This window comes from Xiphophorus hellerii, chromosome 17 (genome assembly GCF_003331165.1).
Source record: "Xiphophorus hellerii strain 12219 chromosome 17, Xiphophorus_hellerii-4.1, whole genome shotgun sequence".
Lineage (NCBI taxonomy): Eukaryota > Metazoa > Chordata > Actinopteri > Cyprinodontiformes > Poeciliidae > Xiphophorus > Xiphophorus hellerii.
In genome coordinates, this window is record NC_045688.1 from 7964274 (window position 1) to 7983591 (window position 19318).

The 19318-nt window shown below is 38.7% G+C and overlaps 1 protein-coding gene across 3 annotated transcripts; it reads left to right on the plus strand.

The window, feature by feature from the left end:
• The first annotated feature begins 212 nt into the window (after positions 1-212).
• vezt (vezatin, adherens junctions transmembrane protein) lies at positions 213-15920 on the plus strand. 3 transcript variants are annotated; one of them, XM_032589947.1, is made up of 12 exons: positions 213-369; positions 1135-1272; positions 6103-6192; positions 6282-6466; positions 7767-8051; positions 9127-9285; positions 10054-10201; positions 11206-11579; positions 11665-11858; positions 12822-12928; positions 13018-13225; positions 14196-15920. In XM_032589947.1, exons 1-12 carry the CDS (start codon positions 334-336, stop codon positions 14705-14707), a joined length of 2436 nt encoding a protein of 811 aa, XP_032445838.1. In that variant the 5' UTR covers positions 213-333; the 3' UTR covers positions 14708-15920. The 3 variants fall into 3 exon arrangements, with proteins under 3 accessions (XP_032445838.1, XP_032445840.1, XP_032445841.1); XM_032589949.1 differs by having other exon boundaries at positions 9139-9285; XM_032589950.1 differs by lacking the exon at positions 213-369 and adding an exon at positions 611-741.
• The last annotated feature ends 3398 nt before the right edge of the window (positions 15921-19318 follow it).

Here is a 19318-nt window from a genome sequence, read left to right on the forward strand (position 1 = left end):
CTAATCTTAAATGTACACTTTTTACTCAAAACGTAACTATTTAAATGTTATTATATTATATTACATTATATTATATTATATTACATTATATTATATTATATTACATTATATTATATTATATTATATTTATTATATTATATTGTGAGAAAAAAGTTCAAAATATATTTTATCATTCCTCGCGAGGAAGTGGCAAATCGAAATGCAGTTTGGGAGTTGTAGTTTTAGCCGAAGGTTAGCGCCCGGCTAACTCATAACTTCCCAACCGCTGTTTGTGACAATTCTCGCCTCCAACTGGAGAATGCTGAATGGGCTTGGTATCGATGGCGGAGAGCAATGACGGAGGAGTTTGACGAAGATGTGGTATTTGAGGTTTGTAGAAGCGCGCCTCTTTTTCTAAACGAACTGATGCTTTGTCATAACGATTAGAGGTAAATATGGGCTCATTAACAGGCTAGCAGGTAAGCTAGCGTCGCTTTAGCAGCCCCACTGCCTGTTGCAGTGTAATCCCAAACAACTCCACTTATTTGGCTGAGTTTCTGAGCGTGTTCCTGTCGAGCCAAGGAGCTTTGGTGGTCATGAGGGAGGCTGAGCCGGTGTTTCATCCGCATTTATAACGAGGTGGGGTGGGGTGATCACATCCAATTTCCGCTGCGTCGGTTCTGAAAAATGACTCCAGCGTAGCTCTACATCTGAGGGTTTGCTTGGTGACAACATGAGCTGCGACCTCGTGTGACAATGCATGTGAGTAGCCATTGTTTGCTATAGCTGCAGTGCAGGCAGTTGGCAATGATTGCAGAGGTCTTGAAATGCTTTCCTGTAGGAATTAAACACAGAGGAGCTGCTCAGATGGATATCATCCAGAAATATGGGCTCAGCAGCTGGGAATAAGTGGGTTAGACATCATTTGGATAAAATCATAATTGCATAACAGACAGCACTTTTCTATCTGGGATTAAACAAGCTTATACTTTTTTTCCCCTAAAAACTAAAAATTAACATGCTTGGATTTTTATTCACACCATGTAAACATGGGACCAGTTTCACCTCGCATCCTTTCATCTTCCCTCAGTTGACATGACATTTTCCTCCTCCTCATTCAGATCAGTAAGTTTCTCTTTCTCTCCATCTCTGCAGAACTCCCCGCTGTTCCAGTACCTTCAGGATCTAGGGCACACAGACTTCGAGTCATGTCCGACGGCGTCGCAGGAGGAGGAGTACGGCGGTGCAGAGGGAGACCTGGGCTCTCCTGGCCAAGAGCATCAGAAAACCTCAGTGAGTTCTCCTCCATCCTACTTACTGATACGAAACAAGCTTTTCTTGGTATTCTTGAGAGATTACCGAAGATTTATCCTGCTGAATATCACAAGTTTTATTCATTCCGCTATCAGATGGAATCCAGAATGAACAACGTATTTCATCTATTGATTTGGTCAATTTTCAGAATATTTTACATGATAATTTAAGGAAATATGGTGAATTATGCAACATCTTACTATTGATAATGTCAGCTAAAACATTGCAGAGAAAGTCTAGGATTTGGTAAAACCATTTTTTAGATTTGGATAAGAATATAAAAAGACAACAGAGTATTGTATTTATTTCCTTTTTTATTCTATATCCATCAAAATATCCATTCATGCTTTTTTCCATTCATTCTTCCTCCATTTTTCTTATTTTTCTTATTTTTAGTCTGAAGATTCACAAACTACTATCAGTAGTTTTTTGTTAGTCTTGTACTGTATGTTATTATTATTGCTATTGTTCATTTGTTTTTATATGTATTGTTTTTAACACTAAGAACTTTTTGTCTGAATCTTTATTTCTGTTGCTGTATTGCAGAACCATAAAGGTGGTTTTTATTTTATTCACAGAATATTCAAATTCAAAAATACTTTATTGATCCCAAAGGAAAATTAAATGTTCAAATCCTTTAAAGACCTGTTGTGGAAGGTGACAGCTGCTGGCATCATTTTGTGGTTTAACGGTATAATAATAATAATGATGGTGATAATAATTTGACAAAATTTATGCAGTAGATATCAAAGTCGCAGTGTGATTCTCTTGTTCTGCATCCATCCTGGCTTCCTCTTGCGTCTGTGTTTGTCATGTCATTCCCCTTTAATAACTTGTGCAGTCAGATAAAAGTAATTAATCAGACTATTGACCCCAAAAAAGGACACATGCTGGCTTCTGTCAAACAAGGCAACAAACATGGCAGGAGAAGCTTCCTACATCCAGATTCAGGTATTATGTTTTTACATTTTGTTTTTGCTTGTTGCATCGGGTAGATAAAAAAAACAAGAAGATTGCCCTGATTTTATAAGAGATTTCTGTAATGCGATTACCGCCATCTGGTTGTTTTTTCTCTGATGTAACCCCTCACTGTAACAGGAACTTAGTATGATTTCTGTGTGTTCATTCTCCAGATGTTTTTAGTAGAACCGAGCACAACCTGAGTATTAAAACAACCATTAGTGACTCTAGTTTTAGGTTTTATTCAGTTGTGCAGGCGACGTGTCCCGGTAAGCTTTGGTGGGGGGGAGATCACATGACTCAGCCTCTCCTTGTTTGCTCTCCTCATGAAAACGGGAAGCGGAGCTACGCTCGCCTCGCTCGGGAACTTTCCATGCGTGTCATGCTTCCTCCCCGGCGGTGTGTTGTTCTAAGGAGTTAAGGAGGATGAGAGACTCAGATCTGACTCTTCCCTCTTCCAGGCATTTCCTGGAGCCCAGATAAAGGTTAAACTCGGATAGATAACTGTCTGTACTGCTGCAAACACTCATAAATGTCAAAGTCCTGATTTGCTGCTGTGAAGGTTTGCACGATTTTAAAGGATGCATCCTTTAAATTGTGGTGTGACATGTTGCAGCCAGCACTCGAAGACTTAGACTTTGTTCCAGATGTAAAAATATGCAAAACTGGATAAATTCTTCTGGAATATAATAAGTATATATGATATTAACATATAAAGCAGCTCTCAGTTTATGTTTTATAGTACTGAAGTACCTTGTTACACAGACTGCTACATAATTTACAGCCTCATTTACCTGTTTTGTTTCTTTTTATTGTACTTGAACTGCTTAAGCAAATACAGTCCTGGGGAATTATTCAGTCTACCAGTAAATAGTTTATTTGGTATAAATGTATCCTTTCATAAAGTACCTCCTGCTACTTTATTCTAGTCTTTTCCCACTATGTGATGAAACAACACTGCATGTGTTTGCTGTGGTTAAGCTTCAGTTGTCATGTTTTATGTGTCTACTAGCTTTACATATTGTTATTTTTCTTCCACTTAATAGTTTTGTTCTACTTTGTTTTGATCTACCAAATAAACCCTAATGAAAAGCTCGACAAAGAAAAAAGCTAATAGAATATTTAAACCTAACAGCTTCAACATTCCTCAACCTATAACAGATGGTATACTACAAACTTGGGTTAGAAAAGGCATTAGATCAGTAGGCGACCTTTATACCAATAATGTTTTTGCCAGCTTCGATCAATTATCTGAATTTTATGACTTGCATAGGCACAGTTATTTCAAATATTTGCAGATTAGACATTGGATTAAGAGCCAAACATTAGAGATATTCCCAAGTAAACCAGAGGAAACCTTGCTTGAATCATGTTTATTAGATCCTAAACGTACTACTACAAAAGGACTTATTTCTTGTATTTACAAAATTGTTCTTGACTATTCACCAGCTTATGACAAGTATTCGAAAAAATCGAAATGGGAGTTGGACTTAAACTGCAACTATGATGACAAAAGCTGGAGCAGATTACTAAATTCATCTCAAACAATATTAACATCAACAAAACACAGACAAATTCAATTTAATATTTTTCACCGCATATATTATACCCCATATAGGTTGAATAAGGTGAATGCCAGTATCACTGACAAATGCCAGAGATGTAAGACGTCTGTGGGGGATCTTCTTCATATGCTTTGGAATTGTGTACACTTGCAAACCTACTGGGATAATGTAATTCTGGTAACATCAGCAGTTTGTGGACTTTCTTTAGATCCTGACCCCAGGATTTGGATACTTGGAGATATTATGTCCTTGAAATTAAATTCTTGCAAGAAACACTTTGTTTTGTTAGCATCATCTGCAGCAAAAAAATGTATACTTAAAAATTGGAAATCTATGGAACCTCCAAACCAGAAACATTGGATCAACGAACTGTTGTCATACTGCACACCTGAAAAAATTCTCCATTCAATACGTGGGACATTGGCTAAGTTTGACCGGATATGGACTCCCTTCCTGGACATTTTAACCAGAATAGACCTGAGAGACTGATCTGTATTGATCTTTGCTGCCTTGTTTCAATTCTTTTAATATTTTTGTTGTATCCTTTTCCCTTTACTCTGGCCTATCAAAAGTGTGGGTAGTGCTAAATGTAATACTACTACATGTGTTGTTACATGGAGAGAGCGGGTGGGGTGGGTGGGTTTTATTTCTGAATTTTTTTTTTTTTTTTTTGGCGGGGGGGGGGATTTCCACAGGGAAAAAAAAAAAAAAAAAAAGAATAATATTGTACTTTGGATGTAGATTTTGTATGGACATACATTCTGAATAAATATATATATACAAAAAAAAAAAAAACAAACCTAACAGCTTCATCTGTATCTTCACCAGTGATTCTGACCAGGAAAGAGAGAAACTTAAACACAGATACTCTGGAGATGGAAAGTAAACTGTACATAACATTGCGTTTCTACTGTAGTGTCACTTTCAACTGGTTTGTGAACCAGTTTAGTGAAAATAGAAAAAAATAACATGATTTGCTGTGAGCCCCTGGCTGTAGGGGTTGAAGCCAAATCATTGTTTCTGTTTTTGCTTTATTTTGGAGAGGCTCTGCATGCACTCCCACACTTTTCTGCACAAGGAGTTTTTACTCCAGTTCTTCGAATTACTGACACTCATCAGAGCTGCAGTTTTTCCAGAAGCTGCAGCAGAATACAGATGAGCGTCAACATGAGTACACCAGAGTAATAACTAGATTTGATCCATTCAGACTTTGCATCATTTCTGCTGTTGATTATCATCTGCGGTACGGCTCTGGGCAGAGTTGTGGCCTACATTGATAAAACTGATGATCAGTGGCATGTGAATGTCCCATTGGTAATCAATACGGCTGCAGTTGTAGAGTAAACACACTTAACCGCCTCTGAAATTAAACAAACATGAGCGCCGACATGAGTCCCATTTTCACTCAAACACTGTAAGCAGATTAGAGTCGAATAAATCCTGTTCACAATGAGGCATTATGCATTTTTGGGAGGATCTGGCAACAAAACTGAGCAAGATTTTGAAAAACCTCTTGAGCTATGTCATGCATCCAAACGGTGCTGCACTGAAACATTGTAGAAGTCTGTGGTGATTTTCCTCTGTGAAGGTGTTGACAGGAGAATATGCTGATTAAAATACGTTTTGTGTATTTCTGCAACAGAAATACAGTTTGATACTTGACTTTTTTTAAATTGCACAAACGTGACAAACTCCTAACAGAAACTCAGACAAGTTTTGCAATTTGTGCAGCAGAACTCCTTTACAGATTATTGCACGAAAGACTTTGTCAACTGGGATACTCCTTTGGTGTGTTTGACTTAAGAATTTGTCCATAAAAGTATCACACTGCAAAAACACAAAATATTACCAAGGATCTCTGGTCTAGTTTGCTGTGCAAATATCTCGGTACACTTGAAATAAGACAAAACTAACTTTTCAGAAAGATATAGGAGTTTGTACTGCATAAATAATTCCTTATTTTGATGAAAATGTACTAGTTTCACTGGCAAATGATTTTACTACAAGACATTTTTTTCTATAAGTGAAATAATCTGCATGTGGAAATAGAACTTTTTTTGACTTCACCCAAGCTCCTATATCTTGCTGAAAAGTTACTTGTAAGTTAGTTTTGTCTTATTTCAAGTGTGCTAAGATATTTGCTCTAGAAACTAGACCAAAAATATTTGGCAAGGTTTTGTGCTCTTGCAGAGCAAATAATTTGGCAGTCTAAACAGAGATAAGCCTATTGTGAGTTTATCTCTGAATTGCTTGGTTATGTTTCCTTGCTGTGTGTCTTTTTCAGGGAGGATGTTTATGGAGGCTGGTTGAGGCCTTGCGGAGATGGAGTCCTCTTCACCAGGCAGCTGAATCTCGTAAGCTGGATCAACAGCTGGTACGTCCAGAAATGTATTTATTTTTGTCATTTGCAAATGTGTATTGTTTATGGTTTGCTTCACTGGTTTTCCCGCCTCCTCGTCACAGGACAGTGTTTTCGGCCAGTACTCGGTCAGATGCATCCTGGACCAGGACGTTCTGCTGCAGGAGGACGTGGAGCTTATCGAGCTGCTGGACCCGAGCCTGCTCACCCTCGGCTCATCACCCTCCGGCTCTCCCAGCCGAGTCAGCTCCCTCCCAAGACAGAGTCTCATCTCCACTCCATCGCTATGGTATTTCTCTCTTAATAATTTATTAATTTAAAATGGACATCATTCATTAATAATTAAAGAAGTTAAATGTAAATATGTCCAGGTTAGCTAAAAGGCTAGCTTGAATGAGTATGTCATATAATTAATCAGTAATTTAAGTATTTTTATTTATTTATATATTTTTCTAGTTAAAAAACTAAAACATTGTGCAATAAATGTGATTGTTTCAGCAAAGACGATCCACATCAATAAAGTGTTTAGACATTGCTCATTCTTAAAAGCTCATTTGTTTACATTGTATAATAAAAATCTGTACATTGGGTAAACAATCTTATTCATTATGAAATGACTCCAACTGAGAAGAGAAGTTAAAACAATAATATACATCCCAAAAAATAATTGTACCTAGCATACAGCCCTGTGGGACACCAGTTAACAAACATAGGAACCTGGATTTATAATTGTCAATTTTTCCAGTTAAAGCTACTTTAACATCAAATAACTTGACTGTGTAATATTCTCCAGTTTTATTATAAGTAATGTTATTGTTTATCGCAATAATTACTGACAGTTTATCACCCAACATTTTTATTGTGATATTCAGTTGTCTGTTTTTATATTCTCCCTGCCTGTGCAATCCTCACATGACTGCAAATGTTCAGGCCACACCTAAATACCGCAAGTCACAATCATTAAGGTGCTGTCCATAAATCTAACTTAATGCTGAGTTGGATTTAACTTGGCATTAAGTTAAATGACGATGGCTTTTGGGAGACAATTGGGAGAAAAAATAATTTTTTGTCAGTCGATATTGATAATTATTGATTAGTTTTTGGTTTTGAATATCTGAAATGCTACAAAATTGTAGTCGTGACCTTGTGTTTGTGTAATCCACAGTTTTCACTTCACGCCGTTATTTTTTATTTTTAAGCAGTTATGAGGCACAGTAACAAAACCTTAAACTGCTGCTGCTGAACTTACTCAACAGGCTGTTGCTAGGTAACCAAAGAGAGATAGTGAGTTGCTAGGCAACGAAAGAAAGAGTGAGTTAGTTGAAGCCACCAATCTAGCTTAGCTGGTCCAGAGAGGATGAGCAGTTAAAGTTTTTCCTCTGCCCACATTTCCCAGAATGCTGTGCGGTTCTGGATCAGAGTTCAGTGAATATTCTATCATATGTATTATGCATTGATTTTGATCTCATGTCTATGATGATACATATTTTTATTGAGTAATGGTCCAGCTTTAATTATAACCTTGGTGTAAAAAGCTTAATCTTCTCTTCTTCTACTTTAATCAGTTAATGATGAATTTATTTTGTCAGGGATGTGGCGGGGCTGCTGGGTCTGGCTGCCATGCTGCTGGGCGTCTGCTGCTCTCCGGACAGCCTGTGGTCCCTGGCTGCGGCCCCGTGGGCTCTGGCCCTGCTGGGCTGGGTGGCGCTGAGGGGCCTGGTGCTGTGGAGACGGAGGCGGATGCAGAAGGACGTCCAGACCAGAGCCACGCGGCTCCAGACTCTAGTCCACAACAGCAAAACTCTGACGGGACTGGCCCGAAAAGCCCTGCGGCTGGTCCAGGAGACGGAGGTCATCTCCAGAGGGTTCACCCTGTAAGAGCTTCACTCTTCCTCATCCAATCACAGAAATTCTTCTAGATTGATGTATTCTAGATTGATTCATTATAAAGGTGTAGTTTTAGGATAATTTAATGTTGCCCTGATTTTAACTGGATCTTTTGCAGTAATTTAAAACAAGTTGGACGATATGAACTTAAAATTTTATCACAATATTTTTTGTTACTGTTGTGATAATGATAAAGAGTATGATAAAATACTTATTTTTTCAGGTAACTGTATTACTGTGTTACATAGCACAACATTCATGGCGCCAAAAACACAAATATTGTTGTTGAAAAACATTTCTGACCCTAACCCTAACCCTAATTTGAACATTTAAATGAAAGACCCTTTCTTTGAATAACATTGTTGAGCTTTATTTTGATAAGACAGTAGATAAAAGAATAATGGATTAAGGCTCAGATAAATGAATGCGTGATTTTAATAACTTATCATGTGAACAAACGTTTTAACGTGTGGTTTTAATTCTGTCTCTTATTTGATGGAAACACTGCAATTGTGAAATTGTATTTTGTGAAATTAACAGAATATTGACAAAATTTTGCACACATTTATAATAAAAATGCAGCCAGTGATGCTGCATTTTAATGATTCTTCATAATCTTATTTATTATCTTCAATTCCTTCCTCGTGTTCTTTTCTTTCTTCCTTGTATCCTGTCTTTATTTTGTCTCTCTTTATTTCATGTTTGTTTTCTTTTTATTTCCTTTGCTTTTATCCCTTCATCCTTTTATTTATCCCTCCTATCTCCATGTGTCGTACCTTTTTTTCCTTCGTTTTATCATTCTTTCTCTCCAGTTTCTGGTTTTTGCAGGCTTCACGTTAAAGTCTTGCCACTCTAGAAATATCTGCTGTAAATTTGTTGTGAAATTTAATGTTTCATGTCTGGAAAAAGAACCGAAAACTCTTAAAAGTTTGGGGGGATTTTTACATGAAAGGTGCATTTGTTGGATGCTAAGTAGAGTTCATGTCTCAGTCGTGTGTGTTGTGTGTGCCCCCACGCCTCTTTGGGACGTCTCCACAGTTGTATCACATTTCACTTGTCAAGTTTGCTCGACAGGGTGAGTGCGGCCAGCTCCTTTAGCAGGGCGGGGCCCGGGGCGGTGCCTCGCAGCCAGCAGCTGATGGGACTCCGGAAAGTGCTGTACCGGGCTCTCCGCTCGGCCTTCAGAGCCTCGCGCCGGGCCACCTGCCACATGCTCAAAGCATATCCTTTACCTGAGACAAACCAGGACCTCCATGATGTGTCCTGTTGTAAAACTTCCTGAGGCTTTCAGCTGGTTCTGTGCCACTGCTGCTGTTTGAATTGGATTCATTTGATTAATGTTTTTATTCACACCATAAATTAGAGGCTGTGAAGGATGAGGATTTCAGTGTCTTTAATATAGTTCTAAGAGTTTTTTCTTTCTCAGCATTTTCATTTCTCCGTTTTTCATGCTCTTTTTTAAAAATTTCTTCTTTATCCTTTTGTGCTTTTTATTTGTTTTCATTTCTGTTCTGTTTCCTTCATCTTTTCTATTATTTGTTGTTTTAGTTTTTTTCCTCTTCAGTTTTTTTTCCCTTTCGTGTTACACGCTTATTTCTATTTTTTTCCTTCCTGTTTCTTTGTCTAATTTTATTTACATTTTTCTAATTTGATTTTTCCCTTTTGTCTTTTCTTTTTTTAATTTTTTATTTCTGTAATTTTTCTTTTTTTTATTTCTTGTTCTCTTCTAACCTTCTTTTTTTTTATCCATTTTCATCCCTGTTTATTTGCTTCTGCACTGAAATATTATTTTTCCATTAGCTCAGATCCCTAACCTTCCTTTAATGACTTTCAGAATTGATTCTTTGATGCATCAGGACATATTTTCACCAAAAAGATCCCTTCTTGTTAGATGAAATAAGCCTGAGACATAAACCAGGAACAAATTAAAGTTTATAAATGTGAACATTGCTTTTCCAGATATGTTTTGTGTCTTTAACTCCCCTGAACGTTCCCGCTGAACTCTGAGGTCGACAATGTGACCAACTATGTGTGCGCGGTGCCTCTGAAGGAGCTGGGCCTGGGCCTTGGGATCGAACACCTGGGGGACGAGCAGGCGCAGGAGCTGACCGACGACTACAGCCTTCCGGCCCTCAAGGTTTGGCCTCCTCACGGTTAAAGTTCGGTATTCCCCAAGTAATGGAACCAGAAGATAGAGAAACTTTGAGATAGGGATGCAAACAATTTATCGACTTACAATTAATTGTCGGTTAGTGGTTTATTAAATTAAAATTTGTTCCAATCGATTAACTAATAACGTCCATTACACCTTCTTTTAGTGTTGTAGTTTGGCCGCCATCCAGCAGAGGGCGTCACTGGTCGGAGCCGTTGAGGTAGAAGCAAAGTTGGCGGCCGTATCAGAACGGGAAAGAGAAACGGCCCGAACCGAATCCAGTGTGGGATGTACAATGCACTTTATGCGGTTCTGTTTTGAAATATAGATACTCGACAATTTCCTAAAGTTATCACCTTTATAGCACTATTCAGCCGAGCTACATAACGGAGCAGTTAGCAACGAAACTTCTCAAACAAAAAATACGGATGTGCTACGAAGGTGAGGCTAATGTCAGGAAAGCGGAGGGGCTGGTGGTGAAATATTGTAATATGATGAAATATAATAATACGATGCCAATAAACAAGGTTGATTTTGTGGGCTGGTGAGAGTTGATGTAATTCATTTACTTTATTCCTTCCAGAGCAACCACCGCCTCTGGTCATGGAGAATTAAATATGGCACACAAATATTTTTCTTTTCATCTTTTAATTTTCTATTCAGAAACTTAAGAGGTTCCTGTTTTGTTGTATTTTTAAAAATATATATATTTAAGTTTAATATAAGAAAACCACAATATGTTATTCAGTGAGTATTTTATATTCACTGAATAAACGGGGAGTACATACAAAATGTCGTTAAAATTAATGATTTTTTTATTCAGGATATGAAAAATATAGTCATTTATATAATGGAAAGATGGTCGGTCAAGTTTTTAAGAAAACGGCCACTTAGTTAATCTTTAGTAGATCAATAAGATTAATCAGCTTTTAGATTAACTAATTGTCACAATTGATAACTTGCAGCTGATTATTATTTTGTCTCTGCAGATGTTGTTCCAGCTGTGGTTGGGTCAGAGCTCAGAATGTTTCCGTCGGCTCGCTCTCCTCCTCTCACCGCACCCAACCGCGGAGTCCGAGGAAGGCAGAACCAAAGAAGACGTCCCTCTTCCTTCATCTCCCTCACTTCCTCCACCTCCGCTGCACCGGTCCGTCGCCGCGGTGACAGAGCCCCTCCATCACGCCCTGGCCAGCTGTCTGGGCGACGTGCAGCGCAGCTACGACTTCCACCGGCACTTTGAGATGCAGCCCAGGACAATGAGCGCCGACAGGAGCGGACGAGCGAGGGAGAAATGTCGGGAGCTCAACGCTTTGCACACATCCATCCGCAGCCTGCAGCTCCACCTCAAGACGCTCCTCAGCGAGTGAGATTCATCCACAACTCGCTTTGTTCCACTTTGTCTGCATTAGATCAAGACCAGATTGACCTCCACCCTTTTGAACCAACAGGATGATCATCTTGGAGGACGATCTGGAGAAGCTGATGGTGTCCAAGGAGCTGACGGAGCTGACGCTCGAAGGCTACCAGGACCTGAGCGAGCGGCTGCAGCAGCTGCAACCCCACATGCAGGCCAGCGCCGGCTGTTGGGAGGACACGGTCTGCCAGGTGGAGCGCATGCTAAGACGAGCCAACGCCAGTACAGGTAAGCAGGGAAAGTAAAAAAGCCACATTTAGCACTTTTTCAGTTATTTATAACAAAACATTTAAGTCACTGGCACTCCTGGTAAAGAACTGTGCAAGTCCTGAGAATAAATGTGTCTTTTATTGCAGCAGCATTCTCTGAGAATCCAACCTTAAATCAGAGTAAATTTATTCAATTCTAAAAAAGCTCAATGAAAACCATATAAAAGTATCAAAACTTCTAAGATTTTCTCATTTTTAAAGGTGACCTATTATGCTTCCTTGTACAGTTAGGATAGATCTACAGACTGTACCAGGGGTGTCATTTTGGGCCATATCAAAAATCTGAATGTTCTTAAAGAGCCAATTGTGCCAGAATATGTTGATAAAACCAATTAAACTGTTAAAATATTAATAAATAGCTGTACGTCCAGGATTTTGTGATTCTTTAGTGGGGTTTTTTTTTTGCAATGAAAATTGCAGATTTTGTGGTGATAATTTGGAAATATTTGTCATGAATGTTTACAATATTGGCGCTAATGTATGATGTTGAATGCGACTTTTTATTAATCGCTGTATGAGTTACAGACTGTAACTTGACATCAAGTAAGACTGAGGGAAAATTTGAGAGATTTGTTGATTTTTGTGTGAATTTTGCAGATTTGTGAAAAACTGGAAGGACTTATTGATGTAATTTGGAGTTTTAACTCAAACGCTGCAGCGGGCCAGATTTGGTCGCCAGGCCTCGACACCTGTGGACTATACAAACATGTTCATTACAAATTTTGCACAAAGCATTTTCTAGATTATGAGATTTGAGCTGTTTTAGGGCATCTTGTCACTTTAAATCCCAATAAGCTGCTGCTGGTCACAACCAAGAAGCACTGCATGCCCAATTATATCACAGTGGAAGATCTGTCATGCTGTGGGCCTGCATTTCCTCCAAACAAAGCTCCGGTGAGCTCATAGCGCCCCCTCTGTCCAGGTAATGCTGACGACATGGCGCAGTTTGCTCCTCTTGTTCCTGAACTTCCTGCTGCTCCTCCGTCCTACCCGCTCATCCTGGACAGAGACCCGGTGCCAGAGGAAATGGTGAGATAAGATCCTCGACTTTTCAGCTTAAAACTCGCGCTGCGTTTGTCTCAAATGAAGATTCCCGTCCCTCTGTTTGGTCCCACCAGGAGCTGGAGGCCTACGTCTCCGACTCGGACTCGGACGGGGAGGGGAGAGGTTCCTGGTCCGACGTTCTGTCCCCAGAGGAGCGGGAGCGGCAGCGGAGGGAGAGGGAGGAGTCACGGCGCGTCCTGTCGGAGCTGAAAGCTGTCCTGGGTTTCCGAGCATCCGAGGGGGAGAGGATGAAGAGGAAGCAGCTGCTGTTCAGCGACCAAGGTCTGGAGTTATTCCTGGAGTGAAGCTGCTGTAGTTTCTGCTTCCAGTCTGGATGACAGAATAGAAAAGCTGCAGGTCTGTTCTTAACCCAAACAAGCAAAATTACAGCTACTGTCTTAGAACTATTTCATATTAGTCAGAGTTGGCTAGTAACTAATTACATTTACTCGAGTAACCTGGGAGGAAATTTACCTTTAGGAGTATTTTTGCTACGCTGTACTTTTTACTTTGACGAGTTCTGGATTCTCTGCCCAGAAACAGACACTCACCTGCCATTTTGTTAGTTTTATAAGTTTTATATTGGAAGAAATTGATTAGAATTTTTTTTTCTTTTGCCTGATTTTATAATTATGTTATTTGTATAAATTATTTTAATTTTGGTCTTTCTACACCAAAATTTCCACATTAACTTTATGTTTTTTTAAATATTAAATGATTTATGTTTTGATTAGTTATTAGTACTCAAGTCGCCTTTTTACCAAATAACTTTTTTACTCGAGTAATTTCTTGGACGCCTACTTTTTACATTTACTAGAGTAGAAACATGTTGAAGTAGTTTTTGGGTTGAATATTTTTTATTCATTTATTTATTTAATGATTGATTAAGCAATTAATAATTGGACAATAAAAGCCGCAACAGGATATATATATAATTAAAAAAAATTATATATATATATATATGTATATATATATATATATATATATATATATATTTGAATTTGAACCAGGTGAAGCTAAAACTTTTCCAGCATAATTACATAGGCTTTCTTTATATTAAACGTAAAATTTATGGGGGGTTTTTGTACAGTTTTTGCTAAATTACAGCTCTGAATACGATTTTCTTCCAGCAAATGACTTTTTTTTGAGTCTATTAATGATCAATAATTGATTAATCATAATTAATCTGATTAATCATTACAACTCTAGTTGTAGTAAAATCCTAAATATTTCCTTTCTCCCTCTCTTGCAGCTGCTGCATTGCCTTTGGTTCTGACCCAGAGTCCTGATGCTGCCGCTCCGGGTCCAGTGGGCGCTGCAGGAATCGGTTCTGAGGAAGGAAACTACCTATCACAGCGGCCTGCAGGAAACAACGGGGAGCAATGGGAAGGAAAGGACGACAGGGTGAGGCCCGACCCGGTTACAGAGTTCAGCTGTGGCTCGGAGGAAAGTGAGATGGGCGGACCTTCTGTTGGAGGCGGAGCTTCAGAGCTGCACCAGTACGACGGCGTCACGGAGGAGGAAGAGGAGCGTCGGAACGGTCTGGACTGCTTCCTGAAGCCGAAAATCCCCGCCGTGTCGGTCCTGGACAGACTGACGGAGATCCACGGCTCGGAGACGCTCAGCTTCAGCTCCGCCCTCGCCGCTCAGGTGGCGGCGCGCTCACAGTCGCTCGCCAACAGGGAGGAACAGACGTTTGGAGATGATGAGGAGGAGCAGGAGGAGGAAGGAGGAGAAAACTCCAGAACCTCAGAGAAGGATTAGACATTAAGCAGAAGCTGTATTTATGTCTCAGTCCGGTCTTTGTCTCGTTGCGTCCTGATGTTCCACCCGTCCGTCCATTACTCTGTCACCTGCGTCTCTGACAGCTGTGGAAACTCAGGAACTAGAAACACAAAACAAGAAAACCTCCCCTGCCCAGCTACTACCAGATCATTTCATATCCGCAGTCAGTTTTTATTTAGCTGATTGTTACTTCACTGCTGAACTCTGTGTTTATTCACTAAGTAAATGTTTGTTGGATTAATTTGGCCAAAATTAAGTATAATTGTAACTCTTTCTATTCTTAAAGAACATTTTTATGCTTTTATAAGACTAAATCTGACCTCATATCATATAAATGTTCCTTATATTTATGAAAAACTTGACCACTTGTTGAGCTGAGCTGTATAGCACCTAATGTTTATGAAATATATATATATATATTTCTCTACTGTTTTGATATGTTTAAAAAAAACAGAAACACAGATAGATGGCAATATCTGTTTTTCATATCAAACTGGTACAATCTGATATTGATGTTATTGCAAATACATTGTTCATCCCTAGGAGCAAATATTAAAGGAAAACATAGCAAATGATTAGGAAAATAAAGGCTAATTTCTCTTTAATACATGTGCAGCTCACGAGAAAAAGAACTGGAGGCTCTGCAGGTTTGCTGTTAATCTGGTCCAGTTTGTTGGTGTGTAAACACAAACAGTTCTGCAGTGAAATCCAGAAACAATCATGAACGCACGACTCAGCTGACTTCTTCTCCTAAAGACACAAGGGAAGAAGAAGAAGAGGTAGTCTTGTGCTATCTTTTTTTTTTTTTTGACAATCAGCGCTTCATTTTGGTCCTGCCCCCCGACCCTCCCTGTTCCCTACATGCCGTTTGCTCTGGCGGGGTCAAAGCAGAAGAACGTACAGTCACAGTGACGTAAAGAGAAACTCCCATTTCATCAGTGTGTGTGTTTACAGGGGGAAATGTTTGGATTTGAAGTGGTTGACGTGAATGTAATTTACCGCGTTGCAGATTTGAAGTTAAAAGCTTCTCTCTTTTTTTTTTTGCGAGGGCGGCGTGTCGCTTTAAGAGAAAGCACCTGAGCGTGACGGCGTCAGTCCTCGTCTCCACCTCGTCACCATGTTTGCCTTTTCCCGACCCTTCTTGCATTTTTTCACTCTGAAATAAAACGCCACTCTGGAAGTGTTGAATGAAGCGTGTCGTGTGTCACAGTGGGGGTCTACAAACTGGTTCTGTGGGTTATTTGATCTGGTTTTCTGGATTTTGCGCCCTGACTAGTTCACACAAAAACTCTATTAGTTTTTTAATGGGCTTCACTTATTTGTTTCACTACATTTCAGGGTTTTTAGAAGTCATTTCTCAGATTAACAGGGGAAAAACTATAATAATTCACATCTTCATTTACATGAAGTTAGTTATTTACTTTTTTAACATATAAACATTACTATTTCTATTATATTTTGCTTATTTCTTAAGTGAAAATAATTTTTATACTTGTATTTGTCTTGTAAGTGAAACATTCAGCTGAACAAGATATTTGAGAAAACGATCCATCTTTTTATCAGCTTACAATAAATATCTGACTAACCAGTATCATAAACACTTCTAGAAGCATTAGCTGGCTATTTAAAAATTTAATTATTTATAAAATGTTGAAAATTACAATCCATTGAGTCTTAGGTGATTTTATAATTTTGGTCACTGGAACAGCGTTGACATCTAGTGGGGTTTTCTATAGCTGCTGGTCCCAGTGGTAAAAACAACTTCTATCAGTAATAGAAATATTTTCATACATGCATATATTACAGTAGGCAGGTACTAAAATACATATGTAATAAAAAAATATACGAATATACAGTGGCAATTGTAACATCTTAAGTTAATTTATGAAAAATAAACTTTTTATAGTATTATATAATGTAAGCTATTTATGCTACCTATTACTATTTAGTTTTATTATATTAAACATTTTGTAGCATCATATGCAGTTAATACATTTTATCCCATATTTGTTTTATTTGCTGAAAATATTTTAATTATATGAATATATTGTATAATCTATTGCCGTCTTTTTTTTGCATAGCACACATTAGTTATTATTATTTATTATTATTATTATTATGAAACATGTTTAATGCATGTGTTATCTAAAGGTAGTCCATCTTTGGCCTTCGCTGAGTCGGCAACTTTTTACCTTGTGAGGCGTTTTGTTGCTTAAATCTAGCTCGGATATTTACACTACGCTCATAGCTGTAGATTTTAGTTCATAAATATTCAGTTGCTTGACATATTAACCTTTTGAAGACGATGTTTAAGTCTATTTTCGGTTTTGAAACAAAAACATACATTGCAGGAAATAATATAAATAAATTTATAAACAAAGGCTAAAACTGTAATGCAGCGACGACTGCGGTTTTTTGTTTTTTTTTAAAAAAAAAGCTCGCTAATATTTTAGAGACTTTTGGTCTAAACACAACATGTCAAACAAGCAACACACACTCAAGGACACACACTGGACCTGGTTATCAGTAAGGGTGTGAATATTTCCACTCTCTCTGTAACTGATGTCGCCTGTCGGATCACTTCCTGTTATCTTTGAAAGTTCTTTATCTTTTAACCCACTTATACAAACAGCAACCAGAAGAACGGAAACCGAGAACTGCACCCCAACGTCCCAGGAACATTCAATGACATAAAGGAAATGTCAGTTACTAAGTTATCAAGCTACAATGAAAAATGAATGAACTTATTATAATGAACAAAACAAATTGGGTGGGGTACCTGTGAACTATAATACACATGAACAGTATAATAAATAAATAAACTAATAAATTCGGTGTCTCTCACACATTGCCCCAATTAAAATGAAGGTTGTGTCTGGTAGGAAGAAATCTCCATGGAGAAATGCACAAACAGTTGGATCTGCAAGACAACTCTGCCGTAGGGCAGAACGAAAATGGCGTAAAACTCAACTCCACGTTCATTGTGACATCTATAAAGAAAGACTACGTAACTATCATTTAACACTAAAACATGCAAGAGAGGCTTTCTTTGCAGATGTCATAAACAAAAACATGAACAATGCTCGAGCTTTATTTGCAACAGTTGACAGAATCACAAACCCTCCTCTGATGTTACCACCTGAATTCCAATGTATTGCCGCCTGCAACCAGTTTTCCAGCTTCTTTTCAGAGAAAATTCAAAAAATCAGAGGATTAATCTGTACATCCACTATAAAGTCAGTACCAATGCTGTGCCCAAACAAAACAAATACAGGAAAAATGACCCAATTCCAACTACTTAATTATAAAACCCTACAGGAAATTATAAGTCAACTAAGCTCCAGTTCCTGCTGTCTGGATGTCCTAGATCTATAACTCTAGAACATTTCTTTAAGAAAGTCCTGCCTGTTATTGCTGCTGATCTGATCCAAATAGTAAACTCATCGCTCTCATCAGGCGTTTCCCCCAGGCTCTGAAAACAGCAGTAATCAAACCACTTATAAAAAAGAACAATCTGGACAAATCACTAATGCAGAATTACAGGCCGACCTTTGACCTCCCATTCATCAGCAAAGTTATTGAAAAAGCTGTGTGTAAACAATTAGCTAGCTTCCTAACTATAACCAACCGCTTTGGCTCTTTCCAGTCTGGTTTTCGCGCTCACCACAGCACAGAGACCGCCCTCGTAAAAGTGTTCAATGACATCCATATAAATATGGACTGTGGCAGAACCACAGTGCTGGTTCTGTTGGACCTCAGTGCAGCTTTTGACACTGTTGACCATGACATATTACTGAATCGACTGGAGAGTTGGGTCGGACTCTCCGGTCCAGTGCTTAACTGGTTTGAATCCTACATAAAGAACAGGGATTTCTTTGTTTCAATTGAAAACTTTTCATCAAAGAGGTCAAAGGTCACATGTGGGGTACCCCAAGGTTCAATCCTAGGGCCCCTTTTATTCAATATTTATATGCTCCCACTAGCTCAGGTTATAACAGGGAATAATATTAGCTACCACAACTATGCAGATGACACACAGCTCTACATTACGATGTCACCAGGTGACTCAGAGCCCATCCAATCACTGAACAGATGCTTAGAACAGATAAATGTGTGGATGTGCCAAAACTTTCTCCAGCTGAACAGAAACAAAACTGAAGTTATTCTTTTTGGACCTAAAGAGGAACAATCTAGAGTCATAGATGTAGAGTTATAGATCTAGAGTCAATGCACAGCTTCAGTTATTACAACTGAAAACCAGCGATCAGGCCCGAAACCTGGGAGTAGTGATGGACTCTGACCTGAACCTCCAGAGCCACATAAAGACAGTTACAAAGTCGGCCTTCTATCACCTGAAGTACATTTCCAGGATTAAAGGACTAATGTCTTAGCAAGATCTAGAGAAACTCATCCATGCGTTCATCTTCAGTCGTATTGATTGATTATTGCAACAGCGTCTTCACAGGTCTGTCCAACAAATCAATCAAACAGCTGCAGCTGATCCAGAATGCTGCTGCTCGCGTTCTCACTAAAACCAGGAAGATAGAGCACATAACACCAGTTTTAAAGTCCCTACACTGGCTCCCTGTA

Bases quoted from the DNA above. Each gene is read 5' to 3' on its own strand.
- vezt (XM_032589947.1), top strand. From the start codon at position 334: ATGACGGAGGAGTTTGACGAAGATGTGGTATTTGAG. The intron at 11,580-11,664 runs GTGAGATTCATC...TTGAACCAACAG, and splicing joins CTCAAGACGCTCCTCAGCGA to GATGATCATCTTGGAGGACG. The intron at 13,226-14,195 runs GTCTGGAGTTAT...CCTCTCTTGCAG, and splicing joins GCTGCTGTTCAGCGACCAAG to CTGCTGCATTGCCTTTGGTT.